Source organism: Zosterops lateralis (assembly GCF_965231275.1).
Source record: "Zosterops lateralis genome assembly, chromosome: 13".
NCBI lineage: Eukaryota > Metazoa > Chordata > Aves > Passeriformes > Zosteropidae > Zosterops > Zosterops lateralis.
Genome location: NC_139773.1, coordinates 9041061 through 9067963, shown reverse-complemented (window position 1 = coordinate 9067963; position 26903 = coordinate 9041061). Strand labels below are relative to the sequence as shown.

At 36.8% G+C, this 26903-nt stretch overlaps 1 protein-coding gene across 1 annotated transcript in view; it reads left to right on the top strand.

Moving 5' to 3' along the window:
• Positions 1–26903, top strand: part of DMXL2 (Dmx like 2) — a 49307-nt gene that overhangs the window by 2281 nt on the left and 20123 nt on the right. Inside the window, exons 2-23 of the mRNA XM_083871094.1 lie at positions 5972–6097; positions 7825–7896; positions 8600–8678; positions 9302–9458; positions 9815–9881; positions 10617–10795; positions 11117–11300; positions 12581–12755; positions 13557–13790; positions 13907–14184; positions 14363–15059; positions 16717–16838; positions 17867–17956; positions 19312–19429; positions 20208–20327; positions 20797–21024; positions 21736–23415; positions 23714–23824; positions 24568–24737; positions 25297–25394; positions 25554–25719; positions 26547–26811. Coding sequence (XP_083727220.1) covers positions 5972–6097; positions 7825–7896; positions 8600–8678; positions 9302–9458; positions 9815–9881; positions 10617–10795; positions 11117–11300; positions 12581–12755; positions 13557–13790; positions 13907–14184; positions 14363–15059; positions 16717–16838; positions 17867–17956; positions 19312–19429; positions 20208–20327; positions 20797–21024; positions 21736–23415; positions 23714–23824; positions 24568–24737; positions 25297–25394; positions 25554–25719; positions 26547–26811 — 5416 coding nt within the window. The remainder of the gene's footprint in view (positions 1–5971; positions 6098–7824; positions 7897–8599; positions 8679–9301; positions 9459–9814; positions 9882–10616; positions 10796–11116; positions 11301–12580; positions 12756–13556; positions 13791–13906; positions 14185–14362; positions 15060–16716; positions 16839–17866; positions 17957–19311; positions 19430–20207; positions 20328–20796; positions 21025–21735; positions 23416–23713; positions 23825–24567; positions 24738–25296; positions 25395–25553; positions 25720–26546; positions 26812–26903) is intronic.

Genomic DNA, 26903 nt, shown 5'->3' with positions numbered 1-26903 from the left:
TGATAGAAGAAACACATGTTCTTCTCACCTGTTTAGGGACATTGCAATTCTCAGGTTCTTCATTCTTCCATTCCTCTGTGGTTTGTCCTTGGCTTGTTTACATGACTCCTTGCTGGGGATAAAGGTAAGCTTTTAATTTCCAAGTCAGTGTAGCTGGAGGTAGGATGATAACACAATCTGCCTCAACTTTTTTAAAGCTTTGGTAAAAGTAATCTAGTTATGCTGAGAATAAGACAAGGGAAAGAATTTTTCCACTATTTTTTTCTCTGCCTCTAAAACCAGTATTAGCAACTCCATAAAACTATGGAGATCCAAAGAAATAGAGACAGGTGTCTGTAGGTTGGCTACAAAGGTTTTATCAGTGCTTATTCTGAAATGTGCTGGGTCTTTTCCTCCTGCATCTCCCACATCTGCCTGCAGCAATCCTAACATATATCCAGCTTTCCCAGGGAAGGGGTGAGGCACAGGGATGTGTGGTTTGCCTGGTGGAGGCTGTAGCTGTTGTGGCCAGTCTGGCAGAGCGGGTGATACACAGGAAAAACTGTTGGAAGGATGATTAGGAGCAAAATAGCTCCATAATGCTGTCTTGTACCAGACAGTCTCCTCAGCCACCTTTGTCTGAGCCCTGAAAAAGGCTTATGCGAAGGGTTGAAGTACTGAATGACAGAAGTTCTGGGAATAATTCTGTGGACTTTTCTTGCTTGCTGTTACTTCGTGTTCTCATTTTAGCAAATATCATTAATTGTGTTCCACAGGTGAGATTACAGGAGGTTGAGGGTTGAACTTTAAACAGAAGGGCCTTAGAGCACACACCCTGCCTTGACAGAAGAGGTATTTGTACCTCACAGTCTAACTGGCAGCTAATAAGCTTTTAAAGGTAGCAAAATGCATTTTTCAAATCACAGCTGATTTCACTCAGCTTTTGTTCTGAAAGAGCTGGTTAAGCAGCTACAACAGAATGTAACTGTTTCTAAGGTTAGTCTGGGTTTAAAAATAAATAGATAGATAAAAATAGCCATGTCATTTACCTAGAGGCTGGATTCTGTAAGTATAAAAATTTCAAGGGTCAGGCAAAGAGGAAATAATACTCTACTTCTGCACTAATTGCACAAAATACAAAACTATAAACATTCTTAATGAAAAATCAGAAGGTCAGATTTTAGAGGTATCTAAGAACTTTACTTACAAGAGTAAGAAAAAATTCATTTATTATTTTTCATTTTTGAAAAGGACAAGCTTCTTAACATATTTCATGCTGGTACTGACACTTGGCCTGGAGTTGTGTGTGGTGAATTTCAGAAGCTATTGCAGATGAGTCTCCCACATCACTGTAAAATTTTTTACCTCATAGAAACCAGCAAAATCTTCATTCATACAGATGTCCACAAGATACAGCAACCAAGAATAGGTTTTCTCTGCTGTTTAGGGTTCTCCTACTTTTTGACTTCTTCATCCTTCTTCAAACACTTATTTGCAAATCCCTCTCAGTTATTTTAAACTATTTATGTATATATCTATATGTTCTGCACTTTTTTAATGTAAACTGGAATAGAGATGCTTAATATCTGAATCCTTACTGAATTCTTTTATCTCTGTATGTTTAAGCATGTTGTAAAGTATTTAATCATGAATTTGTCTGAAATGCCAATTTAGGAAAGCCTGTTTTACAGGCCATGGGCTAGCAGTAGCTGAAGAGTTGTGTCTCAGTTATTTTCTAGTTTGCATTAAGTGTATGTAATTCTAGTAGTACTGGGAAGGAGGAGGGGGAGGAAGTGTGAGTGTTGTGTCCATTGATGAAAGTTTGGAAACAGTTCAGAATTCAGGTGCCTTCATTGCTAAGCGGAAGGTGGAGGAATTTCTGCATCTTATGTTTACTATCCATAGCCAGAAACTTAAGGATGAGTGTTGCTTTACTAGAGGAGTCCTTTAAGCCTAATACAGACTTTCAGGTTTCAATAGCTGTTTTAATTTATGTAATTTTAGACGTTTGTGAATTTATTTTTTTTTTTTAATACCACTCTGGACTGGTTCTGTTTCTTCCACATAATTTACCATCTTGAAATGTCTCTGTGTCCCTAGCAGTACACACAGGAGCTTGAGGACTTGTGTTTTATTACATTTATGCCAAATTTGTAAAGAGTTGGCGGTTACAGAAAGAGAATTTCATTTTTTTTAATAAAGGGAAAAATATTTGTATCAAGAAAAACCAAGATGAGAATGTGAAGGAATAATTGTTTCCTTGTCTCTTAGTTCCAGAAGCAAACTGGAAAACATGAGCAGCTGAAAAAGACAGAAAAACATGTGCTGTTTTCATACTATCTGAAAACTGAGGATATAGCATAAATTCTTACACTAGGACACAGTGTCCTACTTCTGTATGGTGCCCCTGCATTCAATTAAAGCTTTGTAATTGTTCATTTCAGTGGTCCCAGATCTTGACAGATAGAGCAGACATTGGCAAACTACAGCTTATTAGTTGCTTATGGATCCTGCAAGTCATCCTTGCATTCTGGCGGTTTTGCAACTCCATTTAATTTTCTCCTTGAAGTTATCAGTGACATTAGAAATGGAGGTTGGCAGATACTCCATGTGGGTGGTTCTTACTGCACTTGTTTTGTTCAGTCACTGCTCATAATTCTGTTTATTTAAGAGCTCTGTGCTGCTCTCATCCATTACAATATCTCAGTGCCTTATTTTTCATCTTTCCTGTCTGTATGACTTACCAATTTTCCATTCCTTTTATCAGGCTGGGCAGATTGTCAGTCTGCTACCACAATATTGTGGCCAGTGTTTCTCTGGAAGGGGAGACCTGTTATGGTACGAATGACCTCAGGGAGATGTTGTCAGCTGAATCCTTAAGAAGGAACTACTAATGTTAAATATTATGACACTTCCCTGTTTTTTGTCACTGTGGGGTGTTTCTGCTGCATTACTAGCTTAAGGACAAAAGAAAAGAGGATTTAACAGAAAAGTGTTTTCTTCAAGTATAAACATGTTAATATAATGAAGACATCAGGAGAGATGCATAAAAGCAATCAAATTAAAAACTTGTGTTTAGGCATATAACATGAAATATTAAAGTATCTTTCAGTACATAAAATTATATGGACCTTTTTCAAAGGTGTGTTCTGATGACTTTCCTTCATAAAATAATTTTAAGATTTAGTATACTTTCAAGAAATAAGGCGTGTTCTCAGCATAAATAAAATAAGATACCTACACTTAGAAAATGACCCCAGAGGCAAGAGGTAGCAGCACTTGCTCTAACAGCCTAGAGCTGAGGGCTGGTATCCTGCTGCTGGCAATGGGCTCTGCCTACCCCCCTAACCAAGGGATCCCCTCTCTTGGCACAGGACACCCACTGCCTGAGTCACTTGTTGGTGCAGCAGTAGACACAGGCAAGGACTAGGATGGCTACAAGTGACAGTAATAAGATTTCACAAAGGAAAGAGAACTCTGTATCTTGATGGCTCTTTCAAGAGAAAAAAATTCTACTGTAAACCACACTTTTAATTCAGAACTGCCTTTTCACTTTACTTTGTAAAAATAAGCTGAACAGTATAATTAGCTGGAAATTTAATGTTTTTTGGTGGAATAAGTGCAGGTAGGGGACAGGAGAGGTGAGAAACTAAAATGTTTGAAGAGAAAGATACTAAATTCTTCTGCTTCACAGAATAAACAGACATAACCAAGTATAAAATATTTTCTGTTTCATGCATTATGAGCTGTACAGACACACACACAAATGGGCATGTTTAAGAACACTAAGCACAAGGAAATTGATAAGTTTTTTCCTTTTATAATTTCTGAGACACATATACATGTCTCTTGCTAATAAAATTGCAACTAGTGATTATGTCTAATGTTGCTTGAAATTTGCAACTCAGTTATGAATACTGACAGTGAATAGGGGAGTTGAAAGGTTTAAGTCCTTATTTTAAGTGGATCAGCACCTCTTTTTATTTCAGTAATTTAAATCACATCTTTTAGTAGGTTTGTATTAGTAGTTATGAGGAAGACTGTTGTCTTTTCTGGTTTAATGCTCATCTTTTGAAGTTTAAGTAGGAGAATCCATTTCTTGCGAATATTAGAATTCTGAATTAATTATTGAACAAGAGGATGTGCTTTTATTTTCCTGTCTAATTCTGGGCATTCATATCCTGGTCCCAATCTTCTTCCTCCCTACAAAGAAGCCTATACTGTTTTGTCCAGTGTTCAACACTGCTGGTGAAGCTTGTTTTGAAAAGACTCCCACTATAAAAATAGGAAAGCAACAAAAAGGACTTTCTGTTCAATGCCAGAACTTATTTCAGAATCTCATCTTTCATTCTCTTACATTCTGGAAATAATCCTATTCAATTTTAATAATAACTTACTCCCTTCCCGACTGGGTCTAATAATCACATAGCCTAGTCATCAAGGAGCTGGGATATTCTGTTACACAGATAATCTCCCTCCAACAACCTTTTAGCAATCCTGCTTACATTGTGAATCACTCCAGTATCAGTTCCTCAGAGCTTCCCAGAACAGCAGTGTGGGTTATTATGTCTCACACAACACTGTGTCATTCTATTTTTGTGAGATGACCTTGGAAATCTTTTAGACAATCTGTCTTATCTGCAGTTTTCATTTTTGTGTGTGCAGTTGTATGGTGTTGTAATTTCTGGGGACTGAGTTTCTGCTTTGCTGCTTGCATTGCTGTTCCTTTCTGTTCCATGCAGTGATGTATTTTCACTAAATTAAGCTCTTTTTCTTTTTCAGCCTTTCTCACTTGTTGCTCCTTCCCAGGAGAAGTAGGAGTAGACATAGAAAGTCATGAGACCTAAACTGTCCATTCTAATTCCAGTGGTTGCCTTGCACCGTTATCTTAGTGCGACCACCAAGGGGCACTGGTTGTGTAAATCAATACAAATACAACTCTCCTACATTTACAATAAAGTAGCCTTTCCACTGATTGATCTCAAAGGAGAGGGCCAGGGCTGACTCAGTATTTTGGAAATTATTGTGAAAAATCCAGTGGACAAGTTAAAATAATAAGTAATTTTGTACCATCTGAAATTCACTGTGGAGGACTTGCACTCTTTGCCTAACTCAGCTGTTATAAAATGTCTGCCTACTGTATTGGAGTCAGTGGAAAACTTACTTTAAGGAAAGACTTCCAACTCCAACTGGTCACTGTAAAAGGCTTAGTGGAGATTGATCCTAGGGAGAGATTTCTGTGCCTGAATATGGGAGCTCAGTGGGAGAGATAATCTGAAGTGATTAAACTTTTTAGAACAGGTGGAAGGTTGGCAGAGAGGTATATATTTATCCTGCCAGTGAAAAGTGCTGCAAGCAATCACTGTTCTATACCTACTACGTAAACAAATTCTTCAGAATACAGAGTGTATTGCACAACAGTATAACCAAAAGAAATCCCTGTTGTTTTACAGTCTTATAGTAATGTGCACTTCTTAAAACTCAGAAAAGCCCTGAAATTACATTCTTATAGAAAAGAATCCCTTAACAATGTTGATATTAAAAAAATAATTTAAAAAGCAGACAGGGGGTACAACCCACATCTGTTACAGAAACATACATGCAAATTCATTAAGAAATGTTCCTGGCTTGGCTGCCTCACTCTAAGAGGCAACAACAATTGCAGGGGAGAAAAAAAAATCAACTGAAACATAAAACAAACAAACAAAAAAGTAAACAGAGAGCACAAGTTCTGGATTTAAGTTGTGGGGTTTAGTTGGGTTTTTTTAGTGTTTCTCTTTGCTGTGATTTAAACTCTGGTAGAGTTATTGTCTTCCTTGCTACTTTGTTTTTTACATGTTGCTGATTGAATTAGTGAGGCACGAACCCACTACATTGTAACTTCCTGTTTAACTGGGATATTCACAGTTTCCAAAAAATCAGTCCTGTAACAAGTGTTCAGTTAGCTTTTAAAATGAACTTTTAATTTTATTTCTTTTAAAAATTATTTCAGGCATATGGCTCTGGTTGTGACATTGTTATTCTGGCCAATGACTTTGAATGTGTGCAGATTATTCCCGGTGCTAAACATGGAAACATCCAGGTCAGTTGTGTGGAGTGCTCCCAGCGACAAGGCAGGGTAAGGATTTAAATAAATCTGTTTAGAATTTTTAAAATTTGAGAACTCTACATCGAATAATTAAATGACAACATAATACATTAAGGGAATTAAAGATTTAATTTCACAACAGAGATCACGGTTTATTGATCTGGGGCTTTCTGAGTAACACCTGTTGCGTTAGTCTTGTTCTTTTAATTTATTAGTAATTCGGGGGAGGGAAGTGAGTAGAGGAAGCAGGAGACACCTTGTAACAAAGGGGTTTTTCTCCTTTCCTGGACCTGCAGTAGGAGGTGTCACAAAATGTGAACAGATGCATTAGTTACAGTACAGTATCAGAACTGGAATGGTACTGAAATGAGGGCTACAGTCTCCAGTCTGTGTGCTTCCATCTAACTAAAGAAGAAATGGATAAACCCTTTATCTATACATATGTATACAAGTGTGTATGTGTCTGTGCGTCCTGCAAAGTATTGAATTTGAAATACTTACATTTTAGAAAAGCTTCAGAATGTTTAATGTGTTTAGAAGTGCTACACTATGAACTGTCATAACTGCATGGCCCCTTGATTTGCTGTGTGGTTTCATTTTAAATCCCTAAACAATGCTTGAGAGACAGGTTAGAAAGAGGAGAGAAAAAATTTCTAGGAGTTCCAGTAGTGCACTGAGCAAATATTGTTTGTCAGTTGTCACTGCTAGCTAGAATTAGCTGGGTAAAAATTGGTACCAGTGTTGAGGAAGCCGTAGTTAGGATTTGGGCAGATTTAGTTGGGAGAGCCCTTGAACTTCAGCAGTGCAGTCCCAGTAAGAGTGGGAGAGAGATTCCAGCTTCAGAGAAGCTACAAGACCACCACAAACCCCTGGGTGGTTCTGCATTCAGGACTCTGAACTTTCCGACTGACTCTGTTGTTGCAACCCTCTCTCCCCTCCCCCTAAGGAAGAAATAAGATTTCATAATAAATGCCATGAAACTTTTGCTCATTTCCGTTTTGAGGAAACCAGATCCTGGATGGGAAGGACTGAAACAGTTGTTCTTTTAAAAATCTTTTAAAGAAGAAAGAGGGATTTTAAAGATAGTTAAAAGTACTTAAAGGGTATGAGTATTAGGAACAAGCCCAGATAAATACCTGAGAAATACTATTTTGTGTTTAGAGATTTTTAAAAATAAGTGAAATAAGTGGGTGAAGGAAACTGAGGGGATCAATGGCATATGTAGCATTTGTCTCCTCTCAAAATGTGTTTGAATGTTAAAAATAGAATTGAATTTCTTTCTGCTCTTTGTAGCTACTAGTTACAAGTAGTTTAGTTTAGTGATTGAGTGATACAAAATGGAATCTAGGGACACAGACACTAATAATTAATGCATTAGTTAGCTGTGAAGTACACAGAACATGAGCAGAAGCAGTGAAGGCATCAGCTTTCTCTTATGCATTAAGAGTAGTTGCCCTAGAAGAATAAACCACATCTGACTGTGTTTGTGCCATTGAACGAGATGTCAGCCCTGTTTAGAGCTAAAATCTGAAAGGTGGACCTCTTCAGGAGTGTGCTTTTCTCAGCTGCCTGAAGAAAATATACCTATAACAGCTAATTACATTTGTATTAATTTCACTTTTCAAGAACTCTGGCACATAGAAGAGGTGCTGAAAATGCCTTAGCTGTTTTAGAATACTCAGGAGCACTTACTTCACTTGCCTCCTAACCTTACATTTTGAGTCTACAACTTTTATTTTTTTTCTTTCTTTCCTCAGATTGCAGCGTCATATGGAAATGCTGTTTGCATTTTTGAACCTCTTGGTATTAATTCTCATAAAAGAAATTGTGTAAGTATGTATTTCATAATTTTAATTCTGTATAGGCTCTTAGAAGAGGCAAATGTCTGTTTGCCAGTTATTTTTATTATATTATGTCAGCACACAACGGAATAATGGATAAACAGTTTCCACCATTCATAATAAACCTGGGCAGGTAGACTCTTCCACTGAATGAATTGAACTGTGGACTGCTCTTCTTCTGCTCTTCAATCTTGTTCTTGAGTCTCGTACTAGAATGACATGGTGACAAAGATGGTATTTCTTACTTGAAGAGGTTGTCAGAGGTGCAGTACAGAAATACAACACAGTCTTGTTTAGTGCACCCAGACATGTTTTAACAGCACAGCCATGGCTGGGCACTTGAGCATTAAGGATGTTCTCAAGCAGGTTTTACAATTTATGTGGCATCTGTACTGCCATCCCTTATGTTCCTGTAAATCTGTGGTCACAGTAGTTCAAGGTAGTCTACAGATCTGTTTGTATCTGGGACAGTTCCAGATCTTGTTTGCAGGGCACCCTTGGATGCATCCTCGGATGCATTTACATTTAAAGCATATTGAAAGATATTGCTAGCATATTGCTAGATTTAGCAATCTACCACTGATTACTTTTGCAACAGGCTTAATAGCAATTTCATATTAAAAGAAATGCCAATATCTTTATTTTTTGCTGTTGATGTGAGAATTAATCCTTGACTGTTTTTATACTACAGCAGCTGAAGTGTCAATGGCTAAAAACTGGGCAATTCTTCCTCAGTTCTATGACTTACAACTTGGCCTGGGATCCTCAAGGTAATGCACCATTTGTGAAGTATCTGGTCAACATTTGTGGTTGGGATGACTTGAACACAAAATACTTTTAATGTAATAAAGTGAGAGCTTGAACATGCAGATTTTAAATTACCTCTTTTCAGGCAGTGTTGCATAAAATATGAGGCTAGTTAGCATTCGTTAAGATGCTGTGCCAAGTGTTTGAGTCTCTTATGTAAGATCTTAGTTTGGGAATCACAGTGTTGTTAACTGACTTAAAATTCACTAATAACCATTTAAATATAATTTTAGCACAATTAAAGTCAACAACGTACCTAGACATGGATCTTTACAAGATATCTGTATATTTATTTGAGATGTGAATAGCTATTAAGTGTCTGCAATATTTATTAGTAAATACAATGCTATGATTCAAAGTCACCAAAAACACCTTGGTATTCTTTCTTAAAAGATACTATAAATTCAAAATGTTTTAATAAAATCAGCTGGGTGAGATGATGGAATACCCTATCATATTTAAAATGAACTCAAGTTTAGCTTTCAACCTGTTCTGGACAATTCACAACAAAATATGATGAAAGGCTTAATCTTTCAATATACCTTCATCATCTGGGTTCCATAGCTTTGGTATCACTCCCTTTCAGGTGACAGGTTATTGACAGCAACAGACTTTTTGCAATTGTGGGCCCCTCCATCTGATGACATTCTAGAGGAAGATGAAGATGATGATGCCAACAATCAGATCAAGGACGATAAAGTTCTCCCAGTTCTAAATGACTGGAAATGTGTCTGGCAGTGCAAGTGAGATAATTTTTGTTTTAAGAAAAATTGCAATGCTACCTCACCTATATTTTAAAATGTGCTTTTAAATACCCAAAAATTCAAACAATATAAGTTATTTCAGATTTTAAAATCTTCACTCCTGTTGGATCTAACCATTTTTTGAGCTCTCTTTTCAATAAAGCATGAAAATACTTTTATGCTCCTGCTATTCAAAAAGTATGCTTAAAGAAACAACTATTAAATGCCCTATCTAATTCTTATTTAATTTAATATTAAATTTAAATAATGAACAGTAACACTGAATCAACTGAATACCGATGGAGTAATATTTTAGAATAAACAAACCTTACTTAAGTTGCTCTCGTGTTCTGTAGGACTGCAACATCAGTACATTTGATGTCATGGTCTCCTGATGGTGAATATTTTGCAACAGCTGGGAAGGTAAGGGCAAAAAAGAATAATTGAGTTTTTGCAGTATTTTTCATTTGTTTGACAAAAGCAATTTATATGAATAGTCATAGACCATACATTTCTATTGCAGTCTTAGGAAAGATAAATTATGATCTTGTATAATGCTGTATTTTTGTGTAATTCCATGAATTTCAGCACCAACAAATTGGATTTATCTATGTACTCTTACTGAATATGTGTATGACAGTGATACAGCTTGTATGTTTATATATAAATGTGTTATATATATAGTTATATATGTATTTGATTTTTTTTAGATGAAGTATACTTAGATGAATTTTTGAGATATATGTAAACAATTTTTTTCTTCTGTTGAAAGTAATGAGATCTTTATGATAGAACACATACACTTTAAACTGGTATAATATACTTATGTGTGGATAAATTTGAGGTTTTTATTTAGTGAATTCTGAGTTCAGTTTGCAACACTTTGTCAAATCACTATCTAAGCTAAGTTTTCAATTAATAAATCTCTTTAATGTCACCCTCTCATTTGAATGATTTCTTTTGGTTTACAACTCTTAATAGGTAGGCATTTTCAGCTTGCACTTACTGTTAGTTAAACAGTGAGATGAATTTTAGTTTTGAGCCAAGTTTTCATGAGCAATACCAGAACAGCAGTTTGCTTATTACTTGAGATTTTATTTTTGTTGCATTTTTAATTACAGCTACCTAACCCCCCTGTTTTTTTATTGTTTTACCTAGGATGACTGCCTTTTAAAGGTTTGGTATCCTATGACTGGTTGGAAGTCATCTCTCCTGCCCCAAGAGAATGAAGAAAAGAAAAAAAGCTCAGAGGATGTGCAGTTTTCCTTTGTTTATTTGGCGCATCCCCGAGCAGTGACAGGATTTTCCTGGCGGAACATCAGCAAGTACATGCCCAGGTTTGAAAGCTGCCTTTTTTTAAAAAGCAAGCAAGCCTTTGATCAAGTGGTTTTTATAACGTTCTGCTTAATGTTTTGTCATCAAGACCATGAGATTTCTCTTCTTATATTTTCAAGAAACAAAACATACCAACATTTTCTCAATAAACTTCTGTATCACCAAGTTTAATAACGATAGTCATGTTAACCTTCAGTTAGGGAGGAAGCAGAAACTTACATAAAACAGCAACCACTAAATTCTTGTGCAGTCCTCTAATTTCTACTGCATCTCTGTAGCTAACTGAGTTACTCAGGCAGTAATTTTGCTGTCTGTGCCATCAGGGGGTTGGTCTGTAATGTGTTACTCACGTCATGCCTGGATGGCATCTGCCGGCTGTGGGCAGAGACGCTGTTACCCGAAGATACTCTCCTGGGGGAGCAGATCTGTGAAACCACCACCTCCAGCATCAGCAGCACCATCTCTCAGTCTGGAAAGCAAAAGGACACTATACAACATGCATTAGAGGTACATGTAAACACTTAATCAGATTTTTATTTCATGATTCTTAAAACTTTAAACATTTAAGGATATAAAGCTCTAAGAATGTATGTTATGTAGTACCTATATGCATAACAGAATGGCCTGAATTATTTCATATCAGGTTTTAAAGTCTATTACTAAGCACTAAAAAGTCAGAGACTACAACTCTGCATCCAAGCACCATGTTTCTAAACCTCAATTTACTTTTTCTATGGTTAATTAACAGTGATGGGAAGAGATTGTTTAATGCGGAATAGTAATGATGGTTTCATTCTGACTGGGTCTGAAAGTCTGCGGTTATAGAAACAATGAAAAGAGTTAATAAACTCTTTTAATTTTTAGTTACTCCATTTGATAATTTTGTTTCAGTGACAGTCCTATTTTCTTAGCAAGTCTGTTAAGTTTACAGTAAGAGAAAACCTATATGTAGAAGCAGCTGCTCCTGGTTGACGTTAACAAGCACCTTTTTCCCCATGTGAAAGTGAATACCAGAGATCATCTGCAGCCATAAATACCTATGTGAGAATGTTTCAATTCAGCTGTGTGGGATGTGTGAAAGTGTCTGAGATAAAAGAGCAGGAAACATCTGTTCTGCCATTTAATTGTGTGATTGGTCAGTCTCCTAGTCACTGGCTGCATAGTTGATCCTTCTTGTACAGACAAGAAACATATAAACTCTCACGTGTGTTTAATAAAGATGATCCTGCTAGATGGCAAAGTGGTGGTTCATTATCCTCCGTCACTACACTATCAATATAAAACCAAAGAAAGATAAGAAGACAAAAATACACCCCACCTCTCATTTGTAGGCTATTACAATCAGACCAGGTTTTTACTTCTTTAATGTCATGACCATCATTAAATAGGGAGCTTGAGACCAGTTACACTTTGGGCTGTTAAATTGGTTGTGCGCTTTACATGATCTCAGAAATTTTCAGTCATACAAAAATAATTCATTATAAAATTATATTGCAAAAGTTGCTGCTTTTAGATTGTTTTAATCTTGGTCATGAACCTTGTGCGAAATGCTGTGTATTTTTGTGGTGTTGAGTAGATATTAAAGGAACTTTTAGAAGAGCTTTACTTTTGGGTAGATCTGATGTACATAAGTGTTACTAATCTATGTTGAAACCTATTTAAAATAATAATTTTGAAATTAGTCTTCATTTCTTTGGTGGAAAGAAGCTATTGGCTTTATATAAGTGTAACTTTTTACCTTGCAGTGATTTTGGTATTTATTAATTTCTTTTTTATAACCACAACAGACAATTCATCATTTGAAAAATATGAGGAAAGGACAAAGGAGATCTTCAGTTCTTGTTACCCACACGGATGTTCTGCCAGATCAGCAGGGCACTCATGAAGTTCAGCGTCACATTTCCCATCAAGCAAATGCACTTGGTCACTTCCACATAGCAGCAAGCATCAACCCTAATACAGGTGAAACACAGCCATTTATTAGACTGCAGTAATGTATTTGCATAACATGAAAAAATGAAAGGAGCTGAGGTGCACATTCTTTGCTTTGCCTAATCAAATAGAGGTAACTTGGACAAAGTCTGTTACTTGGCATAGAGTTTTTTAAGACAAATGAAGCTGAATTTATTCTGAATACCTTCAGCATCTTTATGAGCAAATTAAATTCATCTTTGCAGATCAGAAGGCAAAAGAAGAATAAATTTCCAGTCTGGTGTTTAATTTTTGGGTTTAGGGGGCCATGGTATATGATGAATAGAGTAATTGCATCCTACAGAATACAGTGATTGAAAAAGACTCTGTATCAGAGTCTTTTGGTGGGAAACCAGCATTATTAAAAATATTCTGCATTATCTGCTTTTTACAGAATAATGCAGAATATTTTTAAGGGAGGAAAAGATTAAAGAACAGTGACATGTTTTACCTAAAATCCATACACAAAAGCCAACACTGCAACATATGAAACTGAGCAGTTAGAACCCTAAATATCATTTACCATTCACATAAGAATAAATTCTCATGTAAATTTATTGACCTTAAAATATCTTCACTGTTTTCATTGCAATTGGATGTAAAATCTTGATCTTTACCATTTTTAATCTTGGTGGCACAAATTGTGTTGTACCTAAAATAAGTGAAATGTGTGTGTGTGCATACATATATGAATAAAAAGATGAGTGGTTAATATATAGCTTAATATATAGCTTTAACTACTTTTATATAGTTTAATACATAGTTTTTTTATTTGTTTTAAAATGTCCACAGATATTCCTTCTGTGTTGGCTGGAACAGCTTTTAATACAGATGAAGGAAGTGGAGGCTTTGTTGTCCACTGGCTGAATAATAAAGAATTTCATTTTACATCCTCTATTGAAGTATTCATGCAGCATCTAAGACAAATTACAGAACAACAACTAGAACAAGATTTTGATATTGAAGCTGAAGAGGAAGTAGAAACAGAAGAAAAAGAGAAAGGCTTACATATGAAGTTAGATCATGGTTAGTAATCTGGTTGGTTCTGATCAGCTAGTACTACTAGCAGATTAAAAAATACTGTGTTTTTAATGGAAACTGATAGGGAAATCTTTGCATAAAATGGCACTTTTCTATTGCAGATTTGTCTATAGACAGAGAATCAGAGACAGGGACTGGTACAGGCTCTTCAGAACATGAAGATGGAGAAAGAGAGGGAAGCCCCAAAGCATCTCTGCTAGCAGGCCCACGGCTGCCTCTTCCGACAGTTTTGTTAGACCGGAAAATTGACTTGCTCCTAACGGAGTGGAACAAGAATCCAGATATGCTTTTTACTATCCATCCTGTTGATGGTACATTTCTGGTGTGGCATGTGAAGTATTTAGATGAATACACTCCAGGCATCTTTCGACAAGTTCAGGTATGGTATATTTGGAATAGTCTTATTATCTTTATGTTAACAAAGATTGTCCTTTGCTTTAGAGCTGGACATTAGCAGAAATTTCATTTTAAGTACTTCCTGTAAAACAGCTAGAATTTATTCAGGCTGAAGCTGAGTTCATATATTCTGATTTTTTTTCTTTTTTTTTTTTTTTTAGGTTTCATTTTCTTCTAGGATTCCTGTTGCATTTCCATCTGGAGATGCTAATTCCCTTAGCAAAAATATTATGATGTATGCCTGCCCTGTCTTTGTAAAAGACAGCAGCAGTGCTGCACAGCAGAAAACAATGAACTTTCCAGATAATACTCTAGCAAACAAGGGACCAAGCTTTGCCCAGGACAGTGCAAATGTGAATATAATTTCTCCTGTGGTAATGATGATTTCCAAGCATATAGATGGCTCTCTAAACCAGTGGGCAGTTACTTTTGCTGATAAATCAGCTTTCACTACTGTGCTGACTGTATCCCATAAGTTCAGGTACTGTGGGCACCGTTTTCACCTCAATGACCTGGCCTGCCATTCCGTTTTACCATTGCTGCTGACGTCCTCTCATCACAACGCTCTGTTAACTCCTGAGTCAGACACTTCCTGGGACTCTGACAGGATAAACAGGATGATGGATCCTCTTAAACATAGGAGAGGTTCTTCTAAGCAGCAACTTAAAAATGCAGCAACCCGCACATTCCATGACCCCAATGCAATCTATAGCGAGCTGATTCTGTGGCGAGTGGACCCCATAGGACCTTTATCCTACACTGGAGGAGTGTCTGAGTTGGCTCGAATTAACTCTCTTCACACCTCTGCTTTCTCTAATGTAGCCTGGCTTCCAACACTAATTCCCAGCTATTGCCTTGGTGAGTATACCTGGCATGCTTCCACACAGAGATAACACTGTGAGTTGTAGAATTAGTTTGTTAAAATAAATTACTGTTTTATTTGGAGCATATTTACATTAACTTTTCAAAAATTTCCTTTTACTATGCAAATTAAGCATTTTTACTTCGTTTGTGGCTAAGCTACTGCAAAACACTTGCTGTGGTCTGAGTGTGTCTGCAGTTCAGGAACTCCTTTGTGTGAGTAAGCACTCCTTGCTCCCACAAAAAACAAGATGCTGCCTTTCCCCAGTGCTTCAGGCAGCTTCCTTGAGTGCTGTCTGCATTTATGTGGTTTGCAAATGCAGGTGTGCTGATGGTTTAGGGTGCTGGCCACCTGCAGCTGCAGGGGCAGTGGGTTGGACAGAACTAGTACTTGGACCACCTGAACATCAGAATTATTGGGGAAGATTTCCAGCCAAAATCAGCATTATCAAATTCCTTTAACATGCTGCCTAAAAGCTGCTTAGGAGGTCCTGAAACAATACTGAAATTCTTCCAATCACCAGAAGCTTACAAAAGCCCAGTTGGAACCCAGGATCCAGGATATTTATAAATAAATAGACTACATTAACTTTACAGAGCTGCAAACAGCACTTTTTCAGAGGTCAGACTGTACAACATCTGATGTGTGATGCCCTTGGCCAGTTCTTCAGTTTTTGTTTTTAATTTTGGGGTTTTCCATTGCAATTAATCTAGTTATGCAAATGTTACCCTATCCAGCCACACAGATACTCATTTTCTAATTATCACAAAGATGCTGTTATAGTAGTTGTCATCTTTGTATACAGTACTAAAAGCCATTTGTGCTGTGGGTGTAACATTAAATTTTATACTAATGCCAGGTTATAAATACATAATTATTTGATTTAAAATAAAACAAATTCATTTTCTCTGCTTACATAGAAACATTCTGGACTGTCTGTATCCCACAGTGTTCTAAACACAAATAATGGGCTGCATTCTTGTAGTTCAGAGGAAAATGTATATCAGAAAAGAGCATCTCATGCCAAGCCTATTGTACATACTGTTGAGAAGTAAAAAAAGACACTCTAACAAATCTTCATATTTTATTCAAAGCTGTAGACAGATCTATTTCTCCCTCCACTTTTATATCTGCACTTTCAACTGCAGGGCAGAAGGGAATATTCATAGGGGTTAATTTTATGCAAAGAGCCTAGAGTCAGTAAACAAGGAAGAAAGCTATGGCTGAACAGTTTCCCTTTAGACTCCTACCCTGAATTGTCCATGGCAGCCTTGGGAATCTGGAGTTGGCTCTTCCAAGCAATGCCCTGGAGGTGACAGTGAATCAAACATCACCAGAGTAAGGATTGGCAGTGTTCCCTTAGGTGTACTGCAGACTGGGGCTTGTGTGAATAGTGTTTGTAAACATACATGGGTTCAGCTTAGATTATTGAACCTTTTTCAGGTGGTCCAGTTACATTCATGAATGGAAAGGGAATTATTTTGCAGTTCAAATGATGGTATATTAATGCACACAATTTATTAGATTTTTTGCTTCAATGCTTTATGAAAATTCTGTTTGAAGCCTGTTCATACACTGAGGATTGTAAAAGACTACCTGATGCCTTTGACTGCCATTTTTTTCTTCATGAATTTTTTTTGTGTCTTCTATTAGGCACCTATTGCAATTCTGCTAGTGCTTGCTTTGTTGCATCAGATGGCAAAAACCTGAGGCTCTATCAAGCTGTTGTAGATGCACGAAAACTTCTGGATGAATTATCTGACCCTGAATCATCTGTAAGTTTTATGAAGCAATGGTTTGGTTTGAAACTGTTAAGATACAACTAATGTAACTCACTTTTTCTCCCCCTTCCAGTGGTTTGTCTTCTTGGATCTTATGCATTACATCTTGCATCATTGCATGTTTTGCAGCTGTCTGTAAGCATGAGCAGAAAATACGCAGCTATTACTACTAAAAGTGTCTGCACTGAACCAAAAGTTCCCATACAAGCTTCCCCAACCTGTGGCAGGTGGGAAAAGGAAAAACAGTTAGTCCTTTCAGATAAGGGGAGTCAAGAGCAAGAGGGAAGGTGAAAACAGAAGAGCAAGACTGAGGTGTATCCACCTAAGTTACATCTATGTATGAGGAAGGGCAGAGATGGTGGGATATAAGGAAGTCAGCTAAGGGTTATATTAGCTTTCTTTTTTTCCAATAACCATTTTTTTCATTCTTTTTATCTTTCATTTCTGTGACTTTAGAAAAAGTGAAGCCTGACCTTGTACTGTTATTCTGTGAAGGAACACATCTTTAATTTTTTCCCATTCTTCTATTATTTTATAAACCATCCTGCAAGACAGGGCCTGCGTGTCAGTATTCAGATCAGTCTGAAGAATCTGTCCTAGGAGCAATGATTATGAACATTCCAGCAAAAATCAATAGAGCTTTCAGCTTATATATCAGCTGTACTGATGGTGTTTTCTACATGTCGTAACAAAACCCAAAGCTTGAAAAAGAAGTAAAATTGTATGTTGTTTCTCATTGCACACATACATTATGTGGTGTTATGAAGGATAAATCTTTAAATTAGCAATATTTATCTTCCATAAAATGTGGTGTTTCATCCCCATGAAGAGCTGCTGACTCACAACAGTGCACATGCTTTGATAAACATATTATTCATGAGTGTCAAAGTGACAACTGCAAGAACTCTGTTATGGTTTGTGCCAACAGGAAAAATTGAAGCATCAGTTTATCATAAGCAACTGCAATTTTCTTTGGTCTAAAGGAAAAATATACTAATTCTACCCATTTTTCTCTGTTTCAGAAACTGATTGGGGAGGTGTTTAATATTGTGAGCCAACAATCTACTGCTCGACCAGGATGTATCATTGAGCTGGATGCAATAACAAACAAAGTAAATAAATGGTTGAGTCTTTCAGGGTATCACATAAGGATATTTAATAACTTTGTTTGTTAATTAGCCTGATCTGTTGAAAAGACATGTAAGAGATGACATCTCTCTATGGTGACAATGACTGCCTTGAATTTTTGTAAATATTGAGATGCCTTGAGCATTTTATTTGCTAAGCCAACTTTCTGTTAGCTGCTAAGAGCTCAAAGCTCATTTTTAGAGTAAAGCTATGTTTTCTAAGCATAATTATTGAAGAAAACAAAAGTTTACTAAAGAAAGGTTTCCATGGTATCATAAATTAAAGGAAATAATTACAATCCCCTCAAACCTGAGCAAACAAAAATAACTTATAAAAGCCCAAACCTAAAAACTTGATCTAACTATCCAAAATGTAAGAGTGATAGCCAGTATGACTTCAAGCTTTTGTGTTTGTATTGTAAAATAAATCTATTAATTAACATAGCTATACTTCTCAATCAATGAGCAGGTAGTATAATTAAACCTTCTTACTTAGTTATTTTGATGATATATGCCCCAGTGCTGTTTTCTGTTAGCAGCCTGTCAAAACAGTGAGTTTTACCAATTTTAATTAGAAAACTGGGGGGTTTTGACATGGATAAATAAGTATTTCTCTATTGTCAATAACTTTCTATGTCTTTTACGTATCAATAGCATAGAATCTTCAAATTAAAGTTCAGATTTACAAAACATTTTCCTAGAATTTTTATAAATGAGTACAGAGAATACCATCTTGTTTCTCCAGAAAAAAAAAAAAAAAAAAGTGTTTTGCAGCATAACTTTGCCATCACTGGATTTTGGGGATGTATTTTTCCTTACCAGCAGGGAAGGATATCACCATGAGCAGCCTTCTCAGTCGTGAGGAAGGGTTAGTGCGAAGAAATATGTTGCTGTCAGAAAAGACAGGTGTTAAGATATCTGAGAGAAGGAAACTCTGCAATTTGTTCCCTTTTCCAGATTTCCCAAGCAATTCACTGCAGACATGTCTTCCCACTGAAGTGGGATAAAAGTCTGAGACTTTTTGCCATTCTTATTTATTCAAGACCAAAGAAATAAAAATGAATCAGATACTAATTCATCTGTCAATAACTGCAGCAAAAGTGTTATTGCAGAATTTGTCTTTCCTGGCAGACCTCAGTGAACTTATGTCAATGTACAAATGATGAGTTCTAGAACATGCTGTTCTTAATATAAAAGGAAAATATTTGGGTTCCGTGATGATAATTTTAAACTTTATAAAAGAAAGTGTTCCTCAGCTAGATTGCACAGAGGAAATGATTGCATTAACACCAAATTTTGCTGTACTGTTCTGGAAGCATAACAATTGCTCAATGTTTCAGTGTGGCTCAAACACACAATTGCTTCATGTCTTCCAAGAAGACTTCATTTTGGGATACAAACCACATAAGGAAGATGTGGAAGGGAAGGAAACTGAGATATTTTTCCAGCCATCACAAGGTATAGCATAAACTCTAACTAATATGAATAAATTGGTACAAAAAATGTTCTTCAAGAATACTAAAATCTAGCTGGCATGTGGCAATTTACTTTTAAATGAGAACCTGTAAAATTCAGTGAAATGGCTGTTATGTATTGCTCATATGAACTGTTGTTAAATAGTGTTAAACAAAGACATTCTAGTTGCTTAGAGTGAAAAAACTTACATGACAAAGTACGTTTTTCAAAGTGCCTACATTGTATATAAAAATGAGGAGAACAGAAGCACATTTTCTGCATTAATAGGTAGTTGCTGGTGATGATGTCAATATATTTGGCTTTCAAGATAATACAGTGGAAAGTCACTGAGCAATTTGGTAATAGACTTAAAACTTCAAAAGAAAAGGAAGAAAGCAGGCAGGTAGAAGAGTCTTTATAATCTGGCAAAATAGTTCAGACTGAATGGGAAGGCAGATATTTAATAAATTTGCCATTAATACTCAGATTGTCTGTAAGTCAGTATCAAAAAATAGATAGGAATTCTATTGCTATATTTTAAAGGATTTTTATTCTTCTGTTGTCATGAGCAATTAAAATGTCAATTAATGTGCTACTAATGGTACAGTTTAAATATTTTGTTTTATAATCTACCTGTTTATTTCAAAAATGAAAATAGGGTTTTTGTTGTCAGTATTTTTTAGAGAATCTTTTGCTCTGGAAAAATTATTTAGGTTGAATATAAATTTCATTACCCTATCTGAATATATATGTTTATATCTATATAATATGTAAATTACAGGGTATCGTCCACCACCTTTCTCAGAGAAGTTCTACCTGGTAGTAATTGAAAAAGATAGCAGTGGCTGTTCTGTTCTTCAAATGTGGCATCTTCATCTCAAATCTGTGCAAGCCTGTTTAGGTGAGTGAATGATTGTAATTTTCTTTGAGAGACACATTTCTATCATATTACTTAAGATAAAACAAAGCTTAGTGGTTTATTATAAAACAAATTATGTCACCTTTGCCAAACAGAAGCCTAAAAATCAAGAATTTTCAGAATAATATATCAATGTAATAGAAGTAATAAAATTCCTTACAAACATTGGTTGCATTCTATACTAGTAACAAAATAAGAGTGTGTTGATGGGGGTGAGTAATGTACTGAAGCAGTGGTTTCTTTATTTCAAACTATCAGTATTTCAGAATGTTACGGATGTGTTAAATTAATAGGCACAGCAGGCAATAAAACTGACACAGCCTGCACACATCATATAATTATTTTGTGTGCAGCTTGAGCTCTTGTAAAAACAAATAAATTTGATTATCAGATATCCATGCCTTGTCCTTACAAACGATTTTTTAACACTGCTGTCATTTCTTTTATATAGCAAAGCCAACTGAAGCATCTTCAGCAGATAATAAGCTTAGTGTACCTGAGCAGAAGACTGTGGATTCTTCTCCAGATGTATCACCTGGCATAAGTCCCATACCACGATCTTCATCAATTGCTAACCTTCAGACTGCCAGTAAACTCATTCTGAGCTCCAGACTTGTGTATAGCCAACCCCTGGATCTTCCTGTTGGTGTAGAAGTAGTAAGAGCAACTCCTTCAGCAGGTAACTTTAGCAATTTTTCCTATACAGTTGGTCCACTGATTTATGTCTTAGTTTATAGAATTGTATCTCCCCAGCCTATAAGATTATAATTTACTGATACAGGAAACACAGTACTGAAAAGATGTTTTCAAATCATCATGCCTATGTCATGTTACTCTTCTGTAAATGTATCAAGTCCCCATAGGAAAGCTGTTCCTGAAATTTACTGCTCTAATAGTTGGAAATGTAACTTTTAATCTAATAATGAACAATTTATACCCACTTGCTCATTTGTCAGCATTCCTTTGTTTGGTATGTAGTGGGTTTTTTATCTGATTCACTTTCACCTTCTGTTTCCCTCTTCAGTCTTTCCTGTTGTTATTTTTTTCCCTTTACCTCTTAGGTTTCCTTTTGGTAGGCTATATGAGCCTGATCTTACCTTCCTTAATCTCATCTGAATAAGGTTTTGTATTCCTCTCATTGTTCTAAGAGCCCTTCTCTGAATTAGTTCAGTACCAGTTTATCTTCTTTGAATAGTGACCAGAAATGGAGATGATAGGTATTGTTCAAGCTGCAAAACTGTTACCAGCTCTGATATTATATGTCCTTATACAAGTCCAAATTAAAAAAAAATAACACCGTATTGTAACATTCTCTAGCATAGGTAGACAGTTTTATGGCATATAGGCATTCTACTATTACTAAAATTAAATATGTTTGTTCTGATTTCAGGTCACTTGAGTTCCTCATCAATATACCCTGTCTGCCTTGCACCTTATTTGATAGTAACGTCCTGTTCGGACAACAAAGTGCGGTTCTGGAGATGCACTGTAGAGACAGACCTGAACAGCAAAGCTGAAGAGAAGGAGACGTACCACTGGAGAAAATGGCCTTTGATGAATGATGAAGGGGAAGACAACAGCAGTACTGTGAGCATAGTAGGAAGGCCAGTTGCTGTTAGCTGTTCTTACACAGGACGTCTTGCAGTAGCATACAAACAACCCATACAGCACAACGGGTTTGTTTCCAAAGAATTTTCCATGCATGTTTGTATACTTGAATGTGAGTCTACTGGAGGATCAGAGTGGGTTTTGGAACAGACAATTCATCTGGATGATTTAGTTAAGGTTGGAAGTGTACTTGACTCAAGGATCAGCGTGGATAGTAATTTATTTGTTTACAGTAAGTCAGATGCTTTTTTGAATAAGGACAAATACCTGGTGCCCAGTATCAAGCATTTGGTGCATTTGGACTGGGTTTCAAAAGAAGATGGTTCACATATACTGACAGTTGGAGTGGGTGCTAACATCTTTATGTACGGAAGGCTTTCTGGGATTGTAACAGATCAAACCAGCAGCAAAGAGGGAGTAGCTGTCATCACCCTGCCACTAGGAGGGAGCATAAAACAAGGTGTGAAGTCAAAGTGGGTGTTGTTGAGGTCCATTGATTTGGTTTCATCTGTGGATGGCACTCCTTCTCTGCCTGTGTCTCTGTCCTGGGTGAGAGATGGAATACTAGTGGTGGGAATGGACTGTGAGATGCACGTTTATGCCCAGTGGAAACACGCGGTCAAGTTTGGCAATGGAGAAAGTGATGTCTTTGCTTCTGAAGACTCCACAACACAAGATCCGTTCAAAACCAGCACAGTAGTGAAGAAGACTAGTGTAATTGATGGGGCAGGTGTTGTGGATGATGTTTTTGGCACTCCAACTGTAATTCAGGATGGGGGTCTCTTTGAAGCTGCTCATGTTCTTTCACCTACTCTACCCCAGTATCATCCAACCCAGTTGTTAGAACTGATGGACCTGGGTAAAGTTCGCCGAGCCAAAGCCATTCTGTCGCATTTAGTGAAGTGCATTGCAGGAGAAGTTGCAATAGTCAAAGACACAGAAGCTGGAGAAGGGACTGGCCCTAAACGCCATCTTTCTCGCACCATCAGCGTGAGTGGCAGTACTGCCAAGGATACCATCACTGCTGGGAAAGATGGTACCCGAGACTACACAGAGATAGACTCAATTCCCCCACTGCCACTGTATGCACTGCTTGCTGCAGATCAGGATGCCACCTATGTTGCTGAAGAAGCTTCTAAAATACCTCAGGGCTCTGAAGACCATACAAAGAGAAAAACAGAGGATCAGTACTCGGATCTGTTCCAGATTCAACCTGTTACAACCGAAGACTTTATAGATTTTGAGCCTGAAAAGAGGGAAAGTAAATCCAAAGTTATTAATCTGTCTCAGTATGGGCCAACTTACTTTGGCCGAGAACACGCCAGTGTCCTTTCAAGCCACCTGATGCACTCAAGTCTGCCAGGCCTCACTCGACTGGAGCAGATGTTCCTTGTAGCTTTGGCAGACACTGTGGCCACGACAAGCACTGAACTAGATGAGAACAGAGATAAGAATTACTCAGGTTAGTAACTGACATATTATTGGATTGACATTCTTGTTCTTCTCAGCAAAGGTAAACTTAGTCCTTGGGCATTTTGGGATAACAAAGCTGAAAGCTAGCATCACTTATTGGTTAGATACAGTAGGAAAGATAAACAGACATAAGTACCTACTTGTAGTTTAAATGTAGTAAATAACTCATATTTCAGGTTCTCAGCAGCCCTTAGAAACATACATTCACACACTGTTATGATCACTTGCATATATATATGTCTACTCTATTCAGCTGAATATTGAAAAGTGTGTTTTCTATTGCACAGGGAGAGACACCTTAGATGAATGTGGCCTCCGGTACCTGCTGGCCATGCGCTTGCACACCTGCCTGCTGACATCCCTGCCTCCCCTGTACCGTGTCCAGCTGCTGCACCAAGGTAACCCTCACAGGGAAGGATGGCTTCACTCACAGGATCTGCTTACCTTTGGTTTATTATGTCATATTTCTATTATCTGCTTATTAATTTTCTATTTCATTAAGGCCATTATCTTGCAAAGGCTTGGTGTAGGCTTCCCTGCATGCACTGTAAATAGCAAAACAATACAGCTCTCGAGTAGAAGATTCTGGCCTATCCAGTTCTAGGCATGAATAAATTCTCCAACCAGATAAAACAGAGATTGTATATGTAATTTGTTGTTTCTGCTGGAAGAATTAAGGCATTTCCTAACATGAGCATGGGTTTATCTTAAAGAATATTCTATTATTTTCATCACAGTAGATTTCTTTTTTTGCTCAGTCTGAGTAAATGCTGTTATGAAATACTGAAAAGAGAAGAAGTTACCACCTAAAGAGCAGAGAGAAAGGTTTCTGTCCCAAATTGGGTCTGCTTCTGTGAAAACAGAATATTTTTCCTTCAGTCATTCAACATATAATTCTTGTATATTTATGAATTGGGTACTGGGAAATGATGAAAAAGTACAGAGGAAAGGACATTCCTAAAAAGCAAAAAGATATTTCAGCTGTTCTTTTAACAGCTCTACTTCCTTTTGAGGAAATTGGTGTCTCTCAGATGTACTCAGCCCTTGGGTTGGAGACCCCATTTTGCATCCCTGACATATTCTGTTTGCTTATTAGCAACTCTCAGTCTTCTGAATTGTATTGGTTTATGTTGTTGTTTAGGCCTGTCAACTTGCCATTTTGCATGGGCTTTCCATTCTGAGGCTGAGGAGGAGTTGATCAATATGATTCCTGCTATCCAGAAGGGAGACCCACAGTGGTCTGAACTGAGAGCTATGGGCATTGGCTGGTGGGTCAGGAATATCAACACTCTCCGAAGGTGCATCGAGAAGGTACCTGTTACTGGTTATGGATTCTAGCTCCATGTTGTTAGATGGGTCTACTGTACTCATTTTCCAAGTCATCTAATATAAAAATACAGTTTCGAATGTTACAGTTTAATCAAAGAATCCAGGACCAAAACATATATCCTAGTACTCCAAATCAAATCCAATTACATGAGAGTCCTATATTAAAACCAAACAGTGTTCATTCAAGAAATACTGTTATTAACTTAAGTATTTTTAAGTAATGGATTGCCAGAGGAATTTCACCTAATAGTATGAGTTACTGTAAGAATTTTAAAGAAAATATATTTATTTGCACATTCTTAATGTCCCATTGTGCTTGGGAGGGGTTGCTATCTGCAATAGTGCTGTCTTTCTGATTCCTAAAAGCATTTACAGTGTAGAGCTCTGTTAAAGAGAATAAAACATTCTTGCAGAAATTACTTTGCTGCTTTGTAGAGATAATTCAGTCTACCTGGCCATCCTCTGTGATAAAGAACACAGGTTATTTAGCTAAAAGCAGCTAAATATTTTTATCAATAATAGTAGGCTTTGTTCACTACAGGTTGCAAAAGCTTCATTCCAGAGGAACAATGATGCCTTAGATGCTGCACTTTTTTACCTTGCTATGAAGAAAAAGGCAGTGGTGTGGGGTCTGTTTAGGTGAGTTCTGCTAACTTGAAGTTTGATTAAATCCTAATTGAACCAGGAATGCAAAGCAGAACTCATTCAAGAGTAGTTTTATTTCAAGTAATGTTGTTCAAATGATAGTATGCTAAGGTACATAATAAATAGCTCTATACATTGCATTTCTTTATACAGGTCCCAGCATGATGAAAAGATGACTGCCTTTTTCAGCCACAACTTCAATGAAGACCGATGGCGTAAAGCTGCTTTAAAAAATGCTTTTGCTTTGTTGGGAAAACAACGTTTTGAGCAGTCAGCTGCATTTTTCTTGCTAGCAGGTTCACTAAAGGATGCTATAGAGGTATCCACTTTTGAGAAATTAAGTTTCAGTTGCTAAATTGACTTATGTTACCTGCGTCCTTACAAGCTGTTCTCTGTTGAAGTTTTCACAAACTGTGGCAGCACAAATGGGGTGGTATGATGGCAGTACCAGCTGTGACCCTTTTGCAAAACTTTGTTTGAGCTGCACAGTTAAGTTGTAGCACTCTGTTCTGCCTCCAGCTATTCTGCATGACCTATTGGTACAACATTAGGTAAAAAAAAGAAGTCAAGAGTTCTCTTCTGAAGCAGTTTTGAGATCTCTTTTTAGTGGAGCTATGATGCTGCTTGCCACAAGGGAGGTGGGAGCTGTGAAAAGTATCATAAGCTAAGCAGTGTCTCTCAGGAGAGGATGGGAGTTAGAGAACCTTTAGAGTACCTGCCTATTTATTTACAGTATGTTTGTCTTTACTTGAGAATGTATTTTCCTCAGAGATGCAATTCTGCACGAGATGGTGTGAAAAATATCTTACCTGTGATGTAGTAACATGAAAGTTGGAGTATGCAACTATTCTACTAGAAAGAATAAAATTAGACATATTTATATTCTGCCATATTAAATTTAAATGCTATCTATTGCTATGCTTATTAAAATCCCTAAAATAGAGAAAAGTACACCTCTTTCCAAACAGATGAAAATGTTACTTGGATATATATCACTTATCACATTTTTGACCCAAATATTAATTTATACTCCAAAGAACAGATAAGAGGAGAAAAAAATTATCTGTTCTGTGAGCATGTATTGCTATTCACTTTATTTTATATTTTCCCCTTATAAAACAACCTTGTCCCCACTGCTTATCATAGGTGTGCCTTGAGAAAATGGAAGACATCCAGTTGGCCATGGTCATTGCTCGTTTGTATGAATCAGAGTTTGAAACCTCTGTCACATACACCTCCATTCTCTATGAAAAGATTTTGGGTTGCCAGAAGGATGGAACTGGATTCAGCTGTACTAAGTTGCATTCTGATCCATTTCTGAGAAGTATTGCATACTGGATAATGAAAGATTACACACGAGCACTGGATACGTTGTTGGAACAAACACCCAAAGATGATGATGAAAACCCAGGTAAGGGAAAAAATATTTACCTCTGTTCTTCTTGTGGGGAGTAAGTAATTATTTCATTTCATTTTGGTAACTAGACCCAAAATTGTCTTTTT